The following is a 16,663-nucleotide window of genomic DNA, read 5'->3' on the forward strand; positions in this document are numbered from 1 at the left end:
ACATATTCATTGCCAATCCCTGCTTTGTATTATTAGCTCTAAAGCTATTAACATATCAGTGCACTTATGCAGTGGTCCCTGGTGGTTGCGGGCCAGGGTCTCTGGGATAAAGTAAAGGTTTTCCTCAGATGAAGTAAGTAGTCTTCCTTGGCTGAACTTCTTACCTCGCCTTCTTGCGCAGACTCCTTGTGTTCCTGGCCCAAGTCCAAACTTCAGAGCTGGTTCGGGCTGGTTTCAGGGTCCGAGAACAGGATCTTTGATCACAGTTTCTTCCCCTTATCAATGGTCTGCACCTCCCTTTTGCTTGCCAAGTGCAATAAATGTTAAGCAAGCAACATGCATTGTTTAGCAAGCAGCTACAAAATTCAGCAATACTAGCAATACCATGATCAGTAGTTAATTCTTAAAATTCTAAGCCCCCTGTATCAACACTGTGTAAACCATTTTCTGCTAATCTCACTCCTCATTCACACTCTCCAATCAATCCCATCACTTACACTGCTACACCTGTTGGTCTCATTGTGAAACAAATGACATGGATTAACAACAGTGCTGTGAAAAACAGCTTTTCCTTTCAATAGAATGATTTCCCTAATTTGTGTTTCCGCAAGTGAGGAGGCTGACTGGGCCAGAGCAAGGAACTAGGGGAGGGATGAAACAGCATGGCAGAGGCTAAACTTGCTCTGTCCGCTTGTGAAACTGTGTTTTTAGTGAATGTGTATGTCTTCTTCAAATCATGAAACAGATCATTGCCACTGAGAGATTAGATATTTTCTGTATTGTTCTCTGCAAATGAAACTTATTTAATTTTATTTAATTTGCATAAATTAGTACTTAGAAAAGATCAGATCCACTCAGTAGGGATATAACAAATTGTAATCAGCTTTTGTCTGGCATCTCTGAAATTAGAGATTTACAGCAACTGAGAACCTCCTCTGAGAAGACAGACTGTGTTGACACTAAATGACACAAAAGACCATTACCAAACAGTCACAGAGTTTATATTAGTTCAGTGGAAGATGTCTAATTTTTTGACTTCTTTATACAATTAACTTAACTGTTTTCTCATAAAAAGTTTTTATTACAGGAGATGTCCAGGGAAAATTTGCAGCTCACTTTCCAACCTTGGTGCAATGCAAAATTTATTAACAAACGAAGGTACTGCAGACTGCACAGAAACTGGAACAGATGGCCAGTCTGCAGGACCACAGAAAGGTATGGCACACTTAAAGAGCTCATTTGTAAAAGCCACTTTGAAAAGTATCCCGTCTGCAGGAAACTAATAGGCCAGTGAGAATTTCTTTTCATGGTAAAATGCTTTTAGCTCTATGTCCTTGTCTAGTTTTCTTCCACAGATGGATTTCTGTAAAAGTCAGACTGACCATAATAGAACAGTCATAACAAAGCAAGACTGGCTGTTCTGGGCAGATAATAGTAAATACAGTGCTACTGTGAGTCATTTCCCCCAGAACTGGTATGTGAGGCTCAACAGAGTTCTTTCTCTGTCATTATTCTGGTGAAGAGGCGCACATCCCTAACCTGTGAATGCAGGAGAAGGACAGTGAGCAGCGGAACACTATCCATAGGCTCTTCTGTTACCATGGAAAACTCGGGAATACATTCAAGTTGAGTTTGCATGGTTGTCAGTTAAAAACATCAGCATTTTCCCTGCAACATGAAAATACTTCATCTGAGATCACTGACATAAAAACACAGACCTGGACCCTTGTTATGACATCCTAATAGTCCCTTTCCACAATACAAACATTCCTCACATAAGTTAAAAAATGTGACCATGAGACAGACAGGAACCATGCCTGCCTATACTGGGCTAGAAAAGAATGGCAAAGAAAAGAGCAGTTCTTCATGGTTTAACAAAATTCACATTACTAGCTTTATTGGATCAATACATAAATACATATGCAGCTCACTGGGTAAGACCTAACTCAAGAGAAAGCCAATCAAAATTGATAACCTGAAAAAGCCAAGAACATGGTCATTAGCTAAGAAACACTACAGCAGTGTCTCTACTCTGAAGGGTCCTCCACTGCCAGAGGACCAGCTTTGTACCCCAAGCCTATCACTTTGAGGGCTGACACAGAGCAGTTAAAACACCTGAACTGTTCCAAAAATAGGCTTCTCAACCTTTTTTCAAACTGTGAAATGGCTCAGCTATTTCTAAATGCCACTGAATCAAATCCAGTGACATGTGTAGAGAGACACTGTGACAGTAACCTTCACCATCTCTTCCCCAGTGTGTTTGGCTTTTCTTTTTTCCTCTCAACAAGGCTTAATCTCACTGTCTGGCTGAACATTAATCCGCTTTCACCAAGTCCCAAACTAATGCCTGCTGCATTAATACACTGTATTGGGTTTTGATGCTGGCTAAGCACCAGGCACCCACAAAAGAACTGTTCACTCATTTCCCTCTGCTGTAGTTAAGCAGAGGAGGGGAAATTAAATCAAAAGACTTAGGGGGTAAGATCAGTATTAGGGGGAAAACACTTTAAGACAAAACAGGTTCAAAACTTAGACAGTATAAAGAAAATTTATTAACAGAATTAAAAGTAAAAAGGGTAATAAGAACTAAAATAAACCTTTAGATTACCTTTCCTTCCCAGTCCCTTCCTCTTTCTCCTCAGGCAACGAGACAAAATATGGGGGTTTTGGCCAGTCTTTCACTTTCTAGAAATCTTTCCTCAGTACACTTCGGGAAAAAAAAGTTTCTTTCTTCTGCTATGCCATGGGATCCTTCCCACAGGAGATAGTTCTCTGTGAACTTTTCTAGCGTGGTTTTAACTTCCACAAGCAGCAGTTCTGCCCGAACCTGCTGCAGTGTGAGTCCCTCCCATGGGTCAAGCAGTCTTCCCACAACTGCCTAGTGTGGGTCATTTTAGTTCATGGGGTTTAGTCATTTAAGGATAAGCTGTTCTAGTTTGGAAATGAGGGTTCTCTATCTCTGGAAGCAAAGGTCTGCTCTCTCTATTTGAGTTCCTTATTAGATTACAGCTTTTCAGTATCCCCTCGCTCCAGCATGGACACTCTTTCTCACAGGCTGCACGTGGATCTCTGCATCCCCCCATGCACTTGTGAGTGACAGGGAAACAGTTTGTTGTATCATAGTCCTCACCATGGCTTGCAGGAGAATCTCAGCTCTGGTGCTTGGAGCACCTCCTCCCTCTCCTTCTTCTCACTGACCTCGGTGCTGGCATGTTGGTTCTCCTCACGTGTCCTCACTTTCCCTTTTTCTCTGACTCAGGAGAAAGTTGGTGCCTGTAGGTTTGTTTGTTCTCAAGTTCTATCAGTTGAAAAGTTCTTACAGAGCTCCGCTGCACTGAAATGGTTGATTCCATCTGGGCTCCATATCAGGGAATAGTTTTCCATGTTTTCATTGCTGGCCACATGGGCTCTGCCAGCCTCACACAGGCAGCCCTGGCCATATCATCTCGGCCTCAGAAAGGTCCCAGCAGCCGCCTCACCACCTCTCAGGAAAAGAAAGACAGCTTCCTGCACTTTTTCCTTTCTTAAATATGTCATCACAGAGGCGTTACCAAGTTCTCTAATTGGGCTACTAACCTGCCCATCATCAGAACCTTCAGCAACCGGCTCTGTGCTGGACATAGAAGTTTCAAGCAGCTTTTCTCCCACCTCCACCGAAGGCTGTGTTAATCCAACTGTCCTGGGTTGCAGTGTATTCTATTACCATCCCCATCAGCTGTTGAAATCAGGTGGGGCAGTGTTTCCTTGCCTCCTCCCCCCAGACTATCTTGCTGTTAATGGCCCATCATTGTCCTGCCGCATGATTCATAGATAACTCCCTCCGGACTATCTTCTGTTAATGAGCCCAATCAACACCTGGCCTCATGACTCATTACCCCATTGTGAGATGCTCCACCCAGAGGGAGGAACCAAGCATCCCAGCATGGATATAAGCTGAGGTTGAACACCAGAGAGGAGGCCTTTCCACTGGATTTCCAGAGGACAGGAGCTACACAGCCACCACTGGACCCTCTTTTCTACAGGATCACCGCTTCAGAGGACTGCAGCCCCATTCTACCAGACTGCTACCACCACCCTGCCTAACAGGGACTCAGGTTGTATCTTGACTCTGTCATTTTGAACCAGTGTTTTCTTTTAGGTTTTTTTCTTTCCTTTTCTTTAACTTCCCCATTAAATTGTTATTCTGACTTGGTGCCTCCCACTGGTTTGTTTTCAAACTAGTACACCAACACACACTGCAAATCCTGAAGGTATAAATTACACACAATTCAGTATAAAAGGAAAGCATAAGGCTTTCTTCACACTACAGCTATTACTTCTAGGAAGGCAAGTGGAATACAGGTAAGTTTTCATCAGATCCTGATGTAGAAATCTTTCTCTCAATTTGCAAACACTTCAAGTAATTAATTGCTTCTGAAAAATACATCATCCTTTGCTCTTTCTCGCTCTTGCTTCTTTTTCTTTGTCCTTACAGACAGGATATATTCTCTCTGCAGAAATTAGATAAAAATATTTCATTGAAAGTGGTATGGTGTTCTGCTATTATTAGTATTCTGCAAAGATTGCTGACGTGCCATTTCAGTTGCTTGGGAAAATCAAAGTCCTTTAACAGTAAACATAAGGAAGATCTTGTCTCTGATCTCTCTGATGATTCTGAAGGCTTGCTGTTGCAGAACCACTTGAGGATATTGCGGAGACTCAATTTCTCCCTGTTTCTTTAACTATTTCCCATTGAAAATAACTATGCATGCTTCTCCAGTAGAGATATATTTTTTGCTTTATAGACAGGATGAAGACTGTTAATTGTTACGTGCTTTTACTTTGCTGGAAAGCAATTTGCTGCAACAGCTGTCAGCTCACCAATATTACCATAGCAGTGGAAAGAGAAGAATGTGAATTCTGCATTACGGTGAATGCCACGTGGTGCTCAGGATACTGCTTCACAAGGGTGAGACTTAATCTCAGGCACCAGAATTAAATATTTCAAGTGATGTATGAGTAACCCATTCCTGCAGTCCATAGCAAACACATAGACTGATGAGCCTCATGAAAGAACAGGCTGAATAGCTGCTGTGCTGTCTGACACAAGAGTAGATGCACAGCCAATCTGAGGCACAGACGGGAGGGTGAAATATCGTAGTAAAATTCAGTGAATTAACTGGCTGCATATATTACGTTTATATTGTACAACTAGAGTTAGAAGTATTACAGTCTGGATCTCTGCTTCATGCTCAGTTTGTGGTTGCAAGCAGATACAATAAAGCAGCCATTACTATGTAGACTCCTCTACTCCTTCAAATAATTTGAAGAATCTAGCAATTGACCTGAAAGATTGTCTGGTGATGGATGATATGACACAAATTTGCCATAGCAGTCCTCCTGAAAGGGCAAATTTAAGTGAAGTTAGAAGAGTCAGACCCAAATGCTTTTGATCTCAATAGGATTTTCCCATTTTATAAAAATTTTGAAATCTACCCCATAACAAATTTCAAACCAGTTATTTCCTTCTTTTAATTTCAGGACCCAGTATATAAGTACCCACCAGTGTCATTCGTTCAGCAAACCTGTACCTTCAAGGAGGTCGTGTATGAAACAGTGAAGATCCCTGGCTGTGGTGATCATCCTGAATCTTTTTATTCATACCCAGTAGCTACAGAATGTCACTGTGACACCTGTGACACTGACACCACTGACTGCACTGTGAGGGGACTGGGGCCATCCTACTGTTCCTTCAGTCAGAATGGAAGTAACCAGTGAAAGGTACTGGAGAGAGCAGTTTGGCTTTACATGTTCCCTGCTAAGTAAAGGTACTGTTCAGGCTTAAGTGGAAGATAACAGGCTACGCTATTTAGAAACTGCCAAGTCTGAAACAAAGATTTTTAAGGCCAAAATGAAGAGCTATGGACTAAACTGCTCTTCAGGCCTTTCTTACTTAACCTATCAGTTGCCTTAAAGTCATTTTCATAGGTCTGTAAAATGCTGCTTCCAATTTCTTCTGCCCTTTCCCCCTCCTTCTCTTTATCACAACTTTGTTATTTATATTCCTGTATTTCCACTGCCTGGTTCACATAGATTATGCTATGCGTTTCTGTGCTTTCCAAAAGTTCCCAAGTTTCAAGTCTTTATTATCTCCTGCTTTTCATCTCTCCTAGGAACACATTTATTTTAAAAATGCCTTGCTGCTGGTTGTGGTTCTATTAGCTGGATTGTAACCTTTCTCAGCTGAGATCCTGACTGATTTTTAAAATAAAAATGTGTATGTCTTCTTCAAATAATGAAACAGATCATTGCCACTGAGAGATTAGATATTTTCTGTATTGTTCTCTGCAAATGAAACTTATTTAATTTTATTTAATTTGCATAAATTAGTACTTAGAAAAGATCAGATCCACTCAGTAGGGATATAACAAATTGCAATCAGCTTTTGTCTGGCATCTCTGAAATTAGAGATTTACAGCAACTGAGAACCTCCTCTGAGAAGACAGACTGTGTTGACACTAAATGACACAAAAGACCATTACCAAACAGTCAGAGTTTATATTAGTTCAGCGGAAGATGTCTAATTTTTTGACTTCTTTATACAATTAACTGAACTGTTTTCTCATACAAAGTTTTTATTACAGGAGATGTCCAGGAAAAATTTGCAGCTCACTTTCTAACCTTGGTGTGACGCGAAATTCATTAACAAACGAAGGTACTGCAGACTGCACGGAAGCTTTCGCGCAGGTGTAGGGTGGGGTTTCCTCCAGGCAGCGGCAGTGTGATTAAAAAAGGGCTCTAGGGTGTGCGGCGAACAGGAGCATGGCACGTCTCTGAGGGCGTGGCACGGCAGTCTGCACAGCAGTTTGCACAGGAAGGGCAAGCAGACAGGGTTGCAGGTATACTCCTGCTAGTGGGGTTTTTAGTTTGTTTTTGTGTTGAGATTTGGCTGGTTGGTTGGGTTTTTTCAGTAATGGTCTTTACATGATCACAAGCTACAGGTAGTAAAAGTGTACTTAGCCATACAGAACCCTCCAAGAAGGACACATCTGTCCAGACCCCTTCCTGTGAGGAGTGTTTGAGCTTGTCAGTAGGACCAGGGGACGTTGTAAAAGACACTTGCCTGAGGTGTGAACAGGTGAATGATCTCCTTTCTCTAGTGGCCGAGCTTAAGAAGGAAGTAGAAAGACTAAGGAGCATTAGTGAAAGGGAAATAGACTGGTGGAGTTTCACCCTTCCATCCTTGAGAGACACCCCCCAGGTGTCAGACGACTCCCATGCCTCCTACCGTCAGGCAATAGGAGGACACCTGGTGGATGAAGGGGAGTGGAAATGGGTTCCTACTGGGGCAGGTAATAAAAATTCCTCCAAACCCCATCACCTACCCAGCTGCCACTTCAGAATAGGTATGAGGCCCTGGATGGGGAGGGTCAGCCAGATGACACAGAAGAAAATAATCTGCCCAGTGGGCCTCCCAATTGTACTTCATCTGTCAGACAGATCACTACCTCTAGCATTAAAAAGAAAAGAAGGGTAGGTGTGGTAGGCGACTCCCTTCTGAGGGGAATAGAGGGCTCTGGGTGTTGACCAGACCCATCCCACAGGGAGGTCTGTTGCCTCCCTGGGGCCCGTGTATGGGATATTACCAGGAGACTCCCTGGGCTGATTCAGCCCTCTGATTATTACCCATTGTTGATACTCCAGGCTAGCAGTGATGAGATTGAAAAGAAGAGCACCAGGGCAATTAAAAGGGACTTGAGGGCACTGGGTTGAGTGGTTAATAGGGCAGGAGCACAGATAGTGTTTTGCTCAGTCCTTCAGTGGCAGAGACAAATGATGAAAGGAACGGGAGAGCCCACATTACCAACAAGTGGCTCGAGGGTTGGTGTCATTGGTAGAATTTTGGGTTCTTTGATCATGGGGCAATTTCACAGCACCTGGCCTCCTGGAGCCAGATGGACTCCATCTGTGTGTTAAGGGCAAAAGGATTCTAGCCCATGAACTGGTGGAACTCGTTGAGAGGGCTTTCAACTAGGTTTGAAGGGGGAAGGGTATGCAACTGGGCTCTCCAGAAGCAAGCCCAAGGGTGGTAAGCCAGAGTCCGGGGTGAAATCAGCAGCCCAGCTGAAGTGCATGTACACTAATGCATGCAGCATGGGTAACAAACGAGGAGCTGGAAGCCATGGTATAGCAGGAAAGCTATGGTGTAGTCGCCATCATGGAGACGTGGTGTGACTACTCTCATGACTGGAGCACTGCAATGGATTGCTACAAGCTCTTCAGAAGAGGCAGGAGAAGGAGAAGAGGTGGAGGGGTAGCTCTTTATATTAGAGAGGCTCTTGATGCCATGGAAATTGAAACTAATGACAACAAAGTCGAGTGCCTATGGGTAAGAACCAGAGGGAAGGCCAATAAGGCTGACATCCTGCTGGGAGTCTGTTATAGACCACCCAACCAGGAGGAAGAGGTGAATAACTTATTCTACAAGCAGCTGGAGGATGTTTCAGGATCACCAGCCCTTGTTCTTGTTGGTGAGTTTAACCTACCAGATACCTGCTGGGAACTCAACACAGCAGAGAAGGGGCAGTCCAGGAAGTTCTTAGAGTGTGTGGAGGACAACTTCTTGTCACAGCTGGTGAGCCAGCCTATCAGGGGAGGGACTACACTAGACCTGCAGTTTGCAAACAGAGAAGGGCTGGTGGGAGATGTGGTGGCTGGAGGCCATCTGGGGCACAGTGATAATGAAATTATAGAATTTTCAATATTTGGTGAAATGAGGAGGGGCATCAATAAAACTTTCACACTGGACTTCTGTAGGGCAGACTTTGGCCTATTCAGGAGACTTATTCAGAGAGTTCCTTGGGAAGCAGCCCTTAAAAACAAAGGAGTCCAGGAAGGGTGGGTGTGGTTCAAGAGAGATCTTGAGGGCACAGGAACAGACTGTCCCTGTGTGCTGAAAGATGAGTCAACAAGGCAGATGTCCAGCCTGGATGGGCAAGGAGCTTTTGAAGCAACTAAGGAATAAAAAGAGGATGTATCATCTTTGGAAGGAGGGTGTAGTGGTTTGGTCTAAAATACTCATTACTATTTATCTTCTGTGAGATAAGAATTAGGAGAAATGCAAAGCAGGCACCAAACTTGAAAGAATATAAAGAAGTTTATTGACAGACCTAAAAGAAGGGGAAAAAAAAATTATACCACCTTTAGAACTCTCCTCCTCCCCCCACCTTCCTCCCTTTTCCCACTGACAATGTAAAAAGACAACCCTTAAGATGTTCAGTCTGTTTACCACTGCCATAATAACCTTGTTCAGTCCATTTAAAAGAGAAGTCTCTTCTTGCTCATGCTATGAAAACATTATCACAACGAGACAGCCGCCCACTTCCAAATATTGTTCAGTCCATTTAGGAAGAGGAGTCTCTCTGCCTGCATGTGAGTCCCTTCCCCCGACTTGCAGCTTTTCCCGCAACTGCTTTCGAGGGTCCACTCTTGAAGTTTTTTGGGGTACAATTTTAAGGTTGAGCCGTTCAGAAACAAAAAACAGAGGCCCTTCTCCTTCCCTGGGAGCAAAGGGTCTTGCTCATCTTCATCGTTAGGACTATCTCTGGGAGCATCTCTAGGAACTGAGGTTTTCTCCTTTCCCATTTGGAGCAAAAGTCCTCATCTGGTCCATCTCTCCCTGTTCAAACTTCTCATGAAATTACAGCTACGTCAGCATCTGCCTATCTCAGCGCAGGTGCTTTTGCTTACGAGTTGAACACTCCATCCCCCATATCTTCATGAAATTACAACGGGATACTCTGATGTATCCTAGCTTCACAAGAGAATTTCAGCTTTAAGCATCTCCTCTTTCTCTTCCCTCAGGTTTTCAGCTCTTCACAGCAATAAAAAGGGTTAATCTCACCTCGGTCTTGCAGCTTTGCAGCTGGAATGTTGAATTTTTCTTATCACAGTGGAGGGGGGGGAAGAGCCGAGCCGCTCCGGCTGCCCACGGCAAGGCAGTGGGGGGGTTCCATGGCTGGAACAGGTCCATCGGCTCCAGGATGGCCGTGGCCCGGCCCAGCCTGGCCCAAGCAGGGCCTGGCCGGGCCCGCTGGCCCCCGCACGGGGCCCGCAGCCACCTGTCCCAGTGTCGGAAATGAGAGAGAGCTTGGGGGGGAGTTTGTCTGTTCTTAAATGTGGATCACAGAGGCGGTCACAATTTTAAGTGGCTTAGAGAATTGTCCATATTCAAACTGGCCATCTGATAGGTTCTATCAGGTCCCAGAGGAAACTGTAAGCACCCCTTAGCAAGGACATCACTTCTGGGACTATGCTTGCTATGACAGAGGGTCAAGTATTTCAGGAAATATTTAAGGGGGTTGTTAGGGCATATAGAAAAAAAATTAGAGAGGCCAAAGCTCAGTTAGAACTTAATTTGACAACTTTTGTGAAGGATAATAAAAAATGTTTTTACAAATATATTAATGGCAATAGGAAGGGTAAGAACAACCTTGGTTCTCTACTGGATGCGGGAGGGAATTTAGTGACCACAGATGGGGAGAAGGTGGAGGTGTTTAACACCTTTGCCTCGGTCTTTATCGGAAAGACGGTTTGTCCTCAGAACAGTTGTCCTCCAGGGCTGGTAGATGGTGTCAGGGAGCAGGATGATCCCCCTGTTATCCAGGAGGAAGCAGTCAGAGAACTGCTGAGCCGCTTGGATGTTCATAAATCTGTGGGACCAGATGGGATCCATCCCAGGGTGATGAGGCAGCTGGCAGATGAGCTTGCGAAGCCGCTCTCCATCATTTACCAACAGTCCTGGCTCACTGGTGAGGTTCCAGATGATTGGAAGTTGGCCAATGTGATGCCCATTCACAAGAAGGGTAGGAAGGAGGATCCTGGAAATTATAGGCCGGTCAGTGTAACCTCGGTACCTGGTAAGGTAATGGAATAGTTTTGAGTGCCATCACACAGCACCTACAGGATGGCTGGGGGATCAGACCCAGCCAGCATGGGTTCAGGAGGGGTAGGTTGCGTTTGACCAAGCTGATCTCCTTTTACGACCAGGTGACCTGCCTGATGGATGTGGGAAAGGCTGTGGATGTTGTCTATTTGGACTTCAGCAAGGCCTTTGACACTGTTTCCTATAGTAAACTCCTGGAAAAGCTGGCAGCCCACAGCTTGTACAGGTGCACTCTTTGCTGGGTTAAGAACTGGCTGGATAGCCGGGCCCAGAGAGTGGAGGTGAATGGTGCTGCATCCAGTTGATGGCCAGTCACTAGTTGAGTCCCCCAGGGATCTGTGCTGGAGCCAGTTTTGTTTAATATTTTTATTGACGATATGGATGAGGGTACTGAGTCTACTATTAGTAAATTTGCAGATGACACTAAGCTGGGAGTGTGTGTCGATCTGTTGGAAGGTAGGAGGGCTCTGCAAAGAGACCTGGAATGGTTGGATAGATGGGCAGAGTCCAATAAGATTAAGTTTAACAAGTCCAAGTGCCAAGTCCTGCATTTTGGTCACAATAACCCCCTGCAACACTATAGGCTGGGGACAGTGTGGCTGGACAGTGCCCAGACAGAAAGGGACCTGGGGGTACTGCTCAACAGCTGACTGAACATGAGCCAGCAGTATGCCCTGGTGACCAAGAAGGCCAACGGCATCCCGGCCTCTATCAGGAATAGTGTGGCCAGCAGGACCAGGGAAGTCCTTCTTCCCTCGTATTTGGCACTGGTGAGGCCGCACCTCAAGTACTGTGTCCAGTTCTGGGCTCCTCAGTTCAGGAAGGATGTTGAGACGCCTGAACGTGTTCAAAGGAGGGCAACAAGGCTGGTGAAGGGCTTGGAACACAAGCCCTATGAGGAATGGCTGAGGGAGCTGGGGTTCTTTAACCTGGAGAAAAGAAGACTCAGAGGTGACCTTATCATTCTCTACGACTACCTGAAAGGTGGCTGTAGTCAGGTGGAGGTTGGTCTCTTTTTCCAGGCAACAACTGACAGAACAAGGGGACACAGTCTCAAGCTGTGCCAAGGGAAATTTAGGTTGGATGTGAGGAAAGAGTTTTTTACTGAAAGAGTGATAAAGTTCTGGAATCATTTGCCCGGGGAGGTGGTGGAGTCACCATCCTTGGATGTGTTTAAAGAAAGACTGGATGTGGCACTCAGTGCCATGGTTTGTTGAGGTGGTGTTAGAGCATGGGTTGGACTCTGTGATCTTGAAGGTCTCTTCCAACCTGGTGATTCTGTGATTCTGTGATTGATTCTGTGAAACTGGAACAGATGGCCAGTCTGCAGGACCACAGAAAGGTATGGCACACTTAAAGAGCTCATTTGTAAAAGCCACTTTGAAAAGTATCCCGTCTGCAGGAAACTAATAGGCCAGTGAGAATTTCTTTTCATGGTAAAATGCTTTTAGCTCTATGTCCTTGTCTAGTTTTCTTCCACAGATGGATTTCTGTAAAAGTCAGACTGACCATAATAGAACAGTCATAACAAAGCAAGACTGGCTGTTCTGGGCAGATAATAGTAAATACAGTGCTACTGTGAGTCATTTCCCCCAGAACTGGTATGTGAGGCTCAACAGAGTTCTTTCTCTGTCATTATTCTGGTGAAGAGGCGCACATCCCTAACCTGTGAATGCAGGAGAAGGACAGTGAGCAGCGGAACACTATCCATAGGCTCTTCTGTTACCATGGAAAACTCGGGAATACATTCAAGTTGAGTTTGCATGGTTGTCAGTTAAAAACATCAGCATTTTCCCTGCAACATGAAAATACTTCATCTGAGATCACTGACATAAAAACACAGACCTGGACCCTTGTTATGACATCCTAATAGTCCCTTTCCACAATACAAACATTCCTCACATAAGTTAAAAAATGTGACCATGAGACAGACAGGAACCATGCCTGCCTATACTGGGCTAGAAAAGAATGGCAAAGAAAAGAGCAGTTCTTCATGGTTTAACAAAATTCACATTACTAGCTTTATTGGATCAATAAATAAATACATATGCAGCTCACTGGGTAAGACCTAACTCAAGAGAAAGCCAATCAAAATTGATAACCTGAAAAAGCCAAGAACATGGTCATTAGCTAAGAAACACTACAGCAGTGTCTCTACTCTGAAGGGTCCTCCACTGCCAGAGGACCAGCTTTGTACCCCAAGCCTATCACTTTGAGGGCTGACACAGAGCAGTTAAAACACCTGAACTGTTCCAAAAATAGGCTTCTCAACCTTTTTTCAAACTGTGAAATGGCTCAGCTATTTCTAAATGCCACTGAATCAAATCCAGTGACATGTGTAGAGAGACACTGTGACAGTAACCTTCACCATCTCTTCCCCAGTGTGTTTGGCTTTTCTTTTTTCCTCTCAACAAGGCTTAATCTCACTGTCTGGCTGAACATTAATCCTCTTTCACCAAGTCCCAAACTAACGCCTACTGCACTAATACACTGCAAATCCTGAAGGTATAAATTACACACAATTCAGTATAAAAGGAAAGCATAAGGCTTTCTTCACACTACAGCTATTACTTCTAGGAAGGCAAGTGGAATACAGGTAAGTTTTCATCAGATCCTGATGTAGAAATCTTTCTCTCAATTTGCAAACACTTCAAGTAATTAATTGCTTCTGAAAAATACATCATCCTTTGCTCTTTCTCGCTCTTGCTTCTTTTTCTTTGTCCTTACAGACAGGATATATTCTCTCTGCAGAAATTAGATTAAAATATTTCATTGAAAGTGGTATGGTGTTCTGCTATTATTAGTATTCTGCAAAGATTGCTGACGTGCCATTTCAGTTGCTTGGGAAAATCAAAGTCCTTTAACAGTAAACATAAGGAAGATCTTGTCTCTGATCTCTCTGATGATTCTGAAGGCTTGCTGTTGCAGAACCACTTGAGGATATTGCGGAGACTCAATTTCTCCCTGTTTCTTTAACTATTTCCCATTGAAAATAACTATGCATGCTTCTCCAGTAGAGATATATTTTTTGCTTTATAGACAGGATGAAGACTGTTAATTGTTACGTGCTGTTACTTTGCTGGAAAGCAATTTGCTGCAACAGCTGTCAGCTCACCAATATTACCATAGCAGTGGAAAGAGAAGAATGTGAATTCTGCATTACGGTGAATGCCACGTGGTGCTCAGGATACTGCTTCACAAGGGTGAGACTTAATCTCAGGCACCAGAATTAAATATTTCAAGTGATGTATGAGTAACCCATTCCTGCAGTCCATAGCAAACACATAGACTGATGAGCCTCATGAAAGAACAGGCTGAATAGCTGCTGTGCTGTCTGACACAAGAGTAGATGCACAGCCAATCTGAGGCACAGACGGGAGGGTGAAATATCGTAGTAAAATTCAGTGAATTAACTGGCTGCATATATATTACGTTTATATTGTACAACTAGAGTTAGAAGTATTACAGTCTGGATCTCTGCTTCGTGCTCAGTTTGTGGTTGCAAGCAGATACAATAAAGCAGCCATTACTATGTAGACTCCTCTACTCCTTCAAATAATTTGAAGAATCTAGCAATTGACCTGAAAGATTGTCTGGTGATGGATGATATGACACAAATTTGCCATAGCAGTCCTCCTGAAAGGGCAAACTTAAGTGAAGTTAGAAGAGTCAGACCCAAATGCTTTTGATCTCAATGGGATTTTCCCATTTTATAAAAATTTTGAAATCTACCCCATAACAAATTTCAAACCAGTTATTTCCTTCTTGTAATTTCAGGACCCAGTATATAAATACCCACCAGTGTCATTCGTTCAGCAAACCTGTACCTTCAAGGAGGTCGTGTATGAAACAGTGAAGATCCCTGGCTGTGGTGATCATCCTGAATCTTTTTATTCATACCCAGTAGCTACAGAATGTCACTGTGACACCTGTGACACTGACACCACTGACTGCACTGTGAGGGGACTGGGGCCATCCTACTGTTCCTTCAGTCAGAATGGAAGTAACCAGTGAAGGGTACTGGAGAGAGCAGTTTGGCTTTACATGTTCCCTGCTAAGTAAAGGTACTGTTCAGGCTTAAGTGGAAGATAACAGGCTACGCTATTTAGAAACTGCCAAGTCTGAAACAAAGATTTTTAAGGCCAAAATGAAGAGCTATGGACTAAACTGCTCTTCAGGCCTTTCTTACTTAACCTATCAGTTGCCTTAAAGTCATTTTCATAGGTCTGTAAAATGCTGCTTCCAATTTCTTCTGCCCTTTCCCCCTCCTTCTCTTTATCACAACTTTGTTATTTATATTCCTGTATTTCCACTGCCTGGTTCACATAGATTATGCTATGCGTTTCTGTGCTTTCCAAAAGTTCCCAAGTTTCAAGTCTTTATTATCTCCTGCTTTTCATCTCTCCTAGGAACACATTTATTTTAAAAATGCCTTGCTGCTGGTTGTGGTTCTATTAGCTGGATTGTAACCTTTCTCAGCTGAGATCCTGACTGATTTTCCTTTGCAAAATCTTTCCTATAGTCGTTATGCTCTGCAAATAATAACAGCATGTATATTTAAGAGCCAAAATCTATGTTCAAATGTTGAATGTCACCTGAATTCTTGTACTTTCTCAGTAAGGCTTGTTAGTTCAGCCTCATTGTCACAGTAACTCAAGTAACATGAACTCTAGTTTGTACCTGGTTTACTTGAAAAAATCATCAGCTCTGGTTTCACCTGAGTGCAGAATGTAGAAAAGATAAATGTTTAGCATTATTTAACATAGGAGTCTCAAAAGTTATTTAGGGATGAATCTAGAGGCACCTGACCCCAGTAGTGCAAACATGGTGTGATAATGTGCCTTGAAAGCCATTCACAGGAGTCCCTTCAGAAATGGAAGTTCACAGAACTCTGCAGCAGCCTAATTCTGCAAATACCAGTATGAAGTTGGGGTGGTCTGGAAGTAAGCTGGAGGACTGACTGAATCAGAATGGGAAATTACCTCACATTATTGAGAAAATTATATGAAGCCTACAGAAGGAAATCCTATGGGGAAAATGAAAATAGACCGTTCTTCATCAGAAAAACCACCTGCACAGCCATGGAATGGAAACAACGGATTCAGCAGCAGTTTGGCACTGCAGGCTTGGTGGTTAGACAAGCAAAGTGAGAGTCAACAGCATCCCAGCGCTGCAGAAAAGTGGGAATGCAAGGAGCAGAGCCTGCAAGACACAACCTACATCCACCACTCCGTTCTACATGGTAGGGCCTTGGCTGAGTGGTTATTTCTAGCTTTGAACACAGAACTTCAGCACATTGAAAAACTGGAGGAAACTGACAAAAGAATAATAAGAATGGCGAGAGGCCTAAAAAACATCTTAGGAGAAAAAGATTTAAATAAATGTGGTTGTTTTGCTTAGGGGCAGGAACACTTAGGGGAAATATTAGCAGAACATTCTACATGCTTGAGGACTGTTACACAGAAGTAAGAACCGTCAGTTCTCCATGTCCAAAGAGAACAGAACAACCAATGAAAGATTCAGAGTAGTCACTAGCAAATCTTCTGAAAGGTACAGACACCTAGGCACTGAAATAAACTGTCGGGGGCAGTGGAGAAGGAGGGAGCGAGGGAGGGAAGGAAGGAAGGAAGAGTGTGGGCTCTGTGGATTAGTGACCACTACAGGTCTTCAAGACCACATGGAACCTGTTAGGAATGACAGACAAAGCTAATTCAGCACAATGCAGGGGAATGGAGTAGT

At 43.7% G+C, this 16,663-nt stretch overlaps 1 protein-coding gene across 1 annotated transcript; it reads left to right on the forward strand.

Moving 5' to 3' along the window:
* Nucleotides 1–4,789: 4,789 nt before the first annotated feature.
* FSHB (follicle stimulating hormone subunit beta) lies at nucleotides 4,790–5,757 on the forward strand (the record flags this gene model as incomplete). The annotated part of the gene is made up of 2 exons (XM_082284358.1): nucleotides 4,790–4,948; nucleotides 5,521–5,757. The coding sequence occupies 2 exons, from the start codon at nucleotides 4,790–4,792 to the stop codon at nucleotides 5,755–5,757; spliced, it is 396 nt and encodes a 131-aa protein (XP_082140484.1).
* Between the last annotated feature and the right edge of the window lie 10,906 nt (nucleotides 5,758–16,663).

The sequence above is a fragment of the Coloeus monedula genome, assembly GCF_965178545.1.
Source record: "Coloeus monedula genome assembly, chromosome: 6".
In the NCBI taxonomy this organism is placed as follows: Eukaryota; Metazoa; Chordata; class Aves; order Passeriformes; family Corvidae; genus Coloeus; species Coloeus monedula.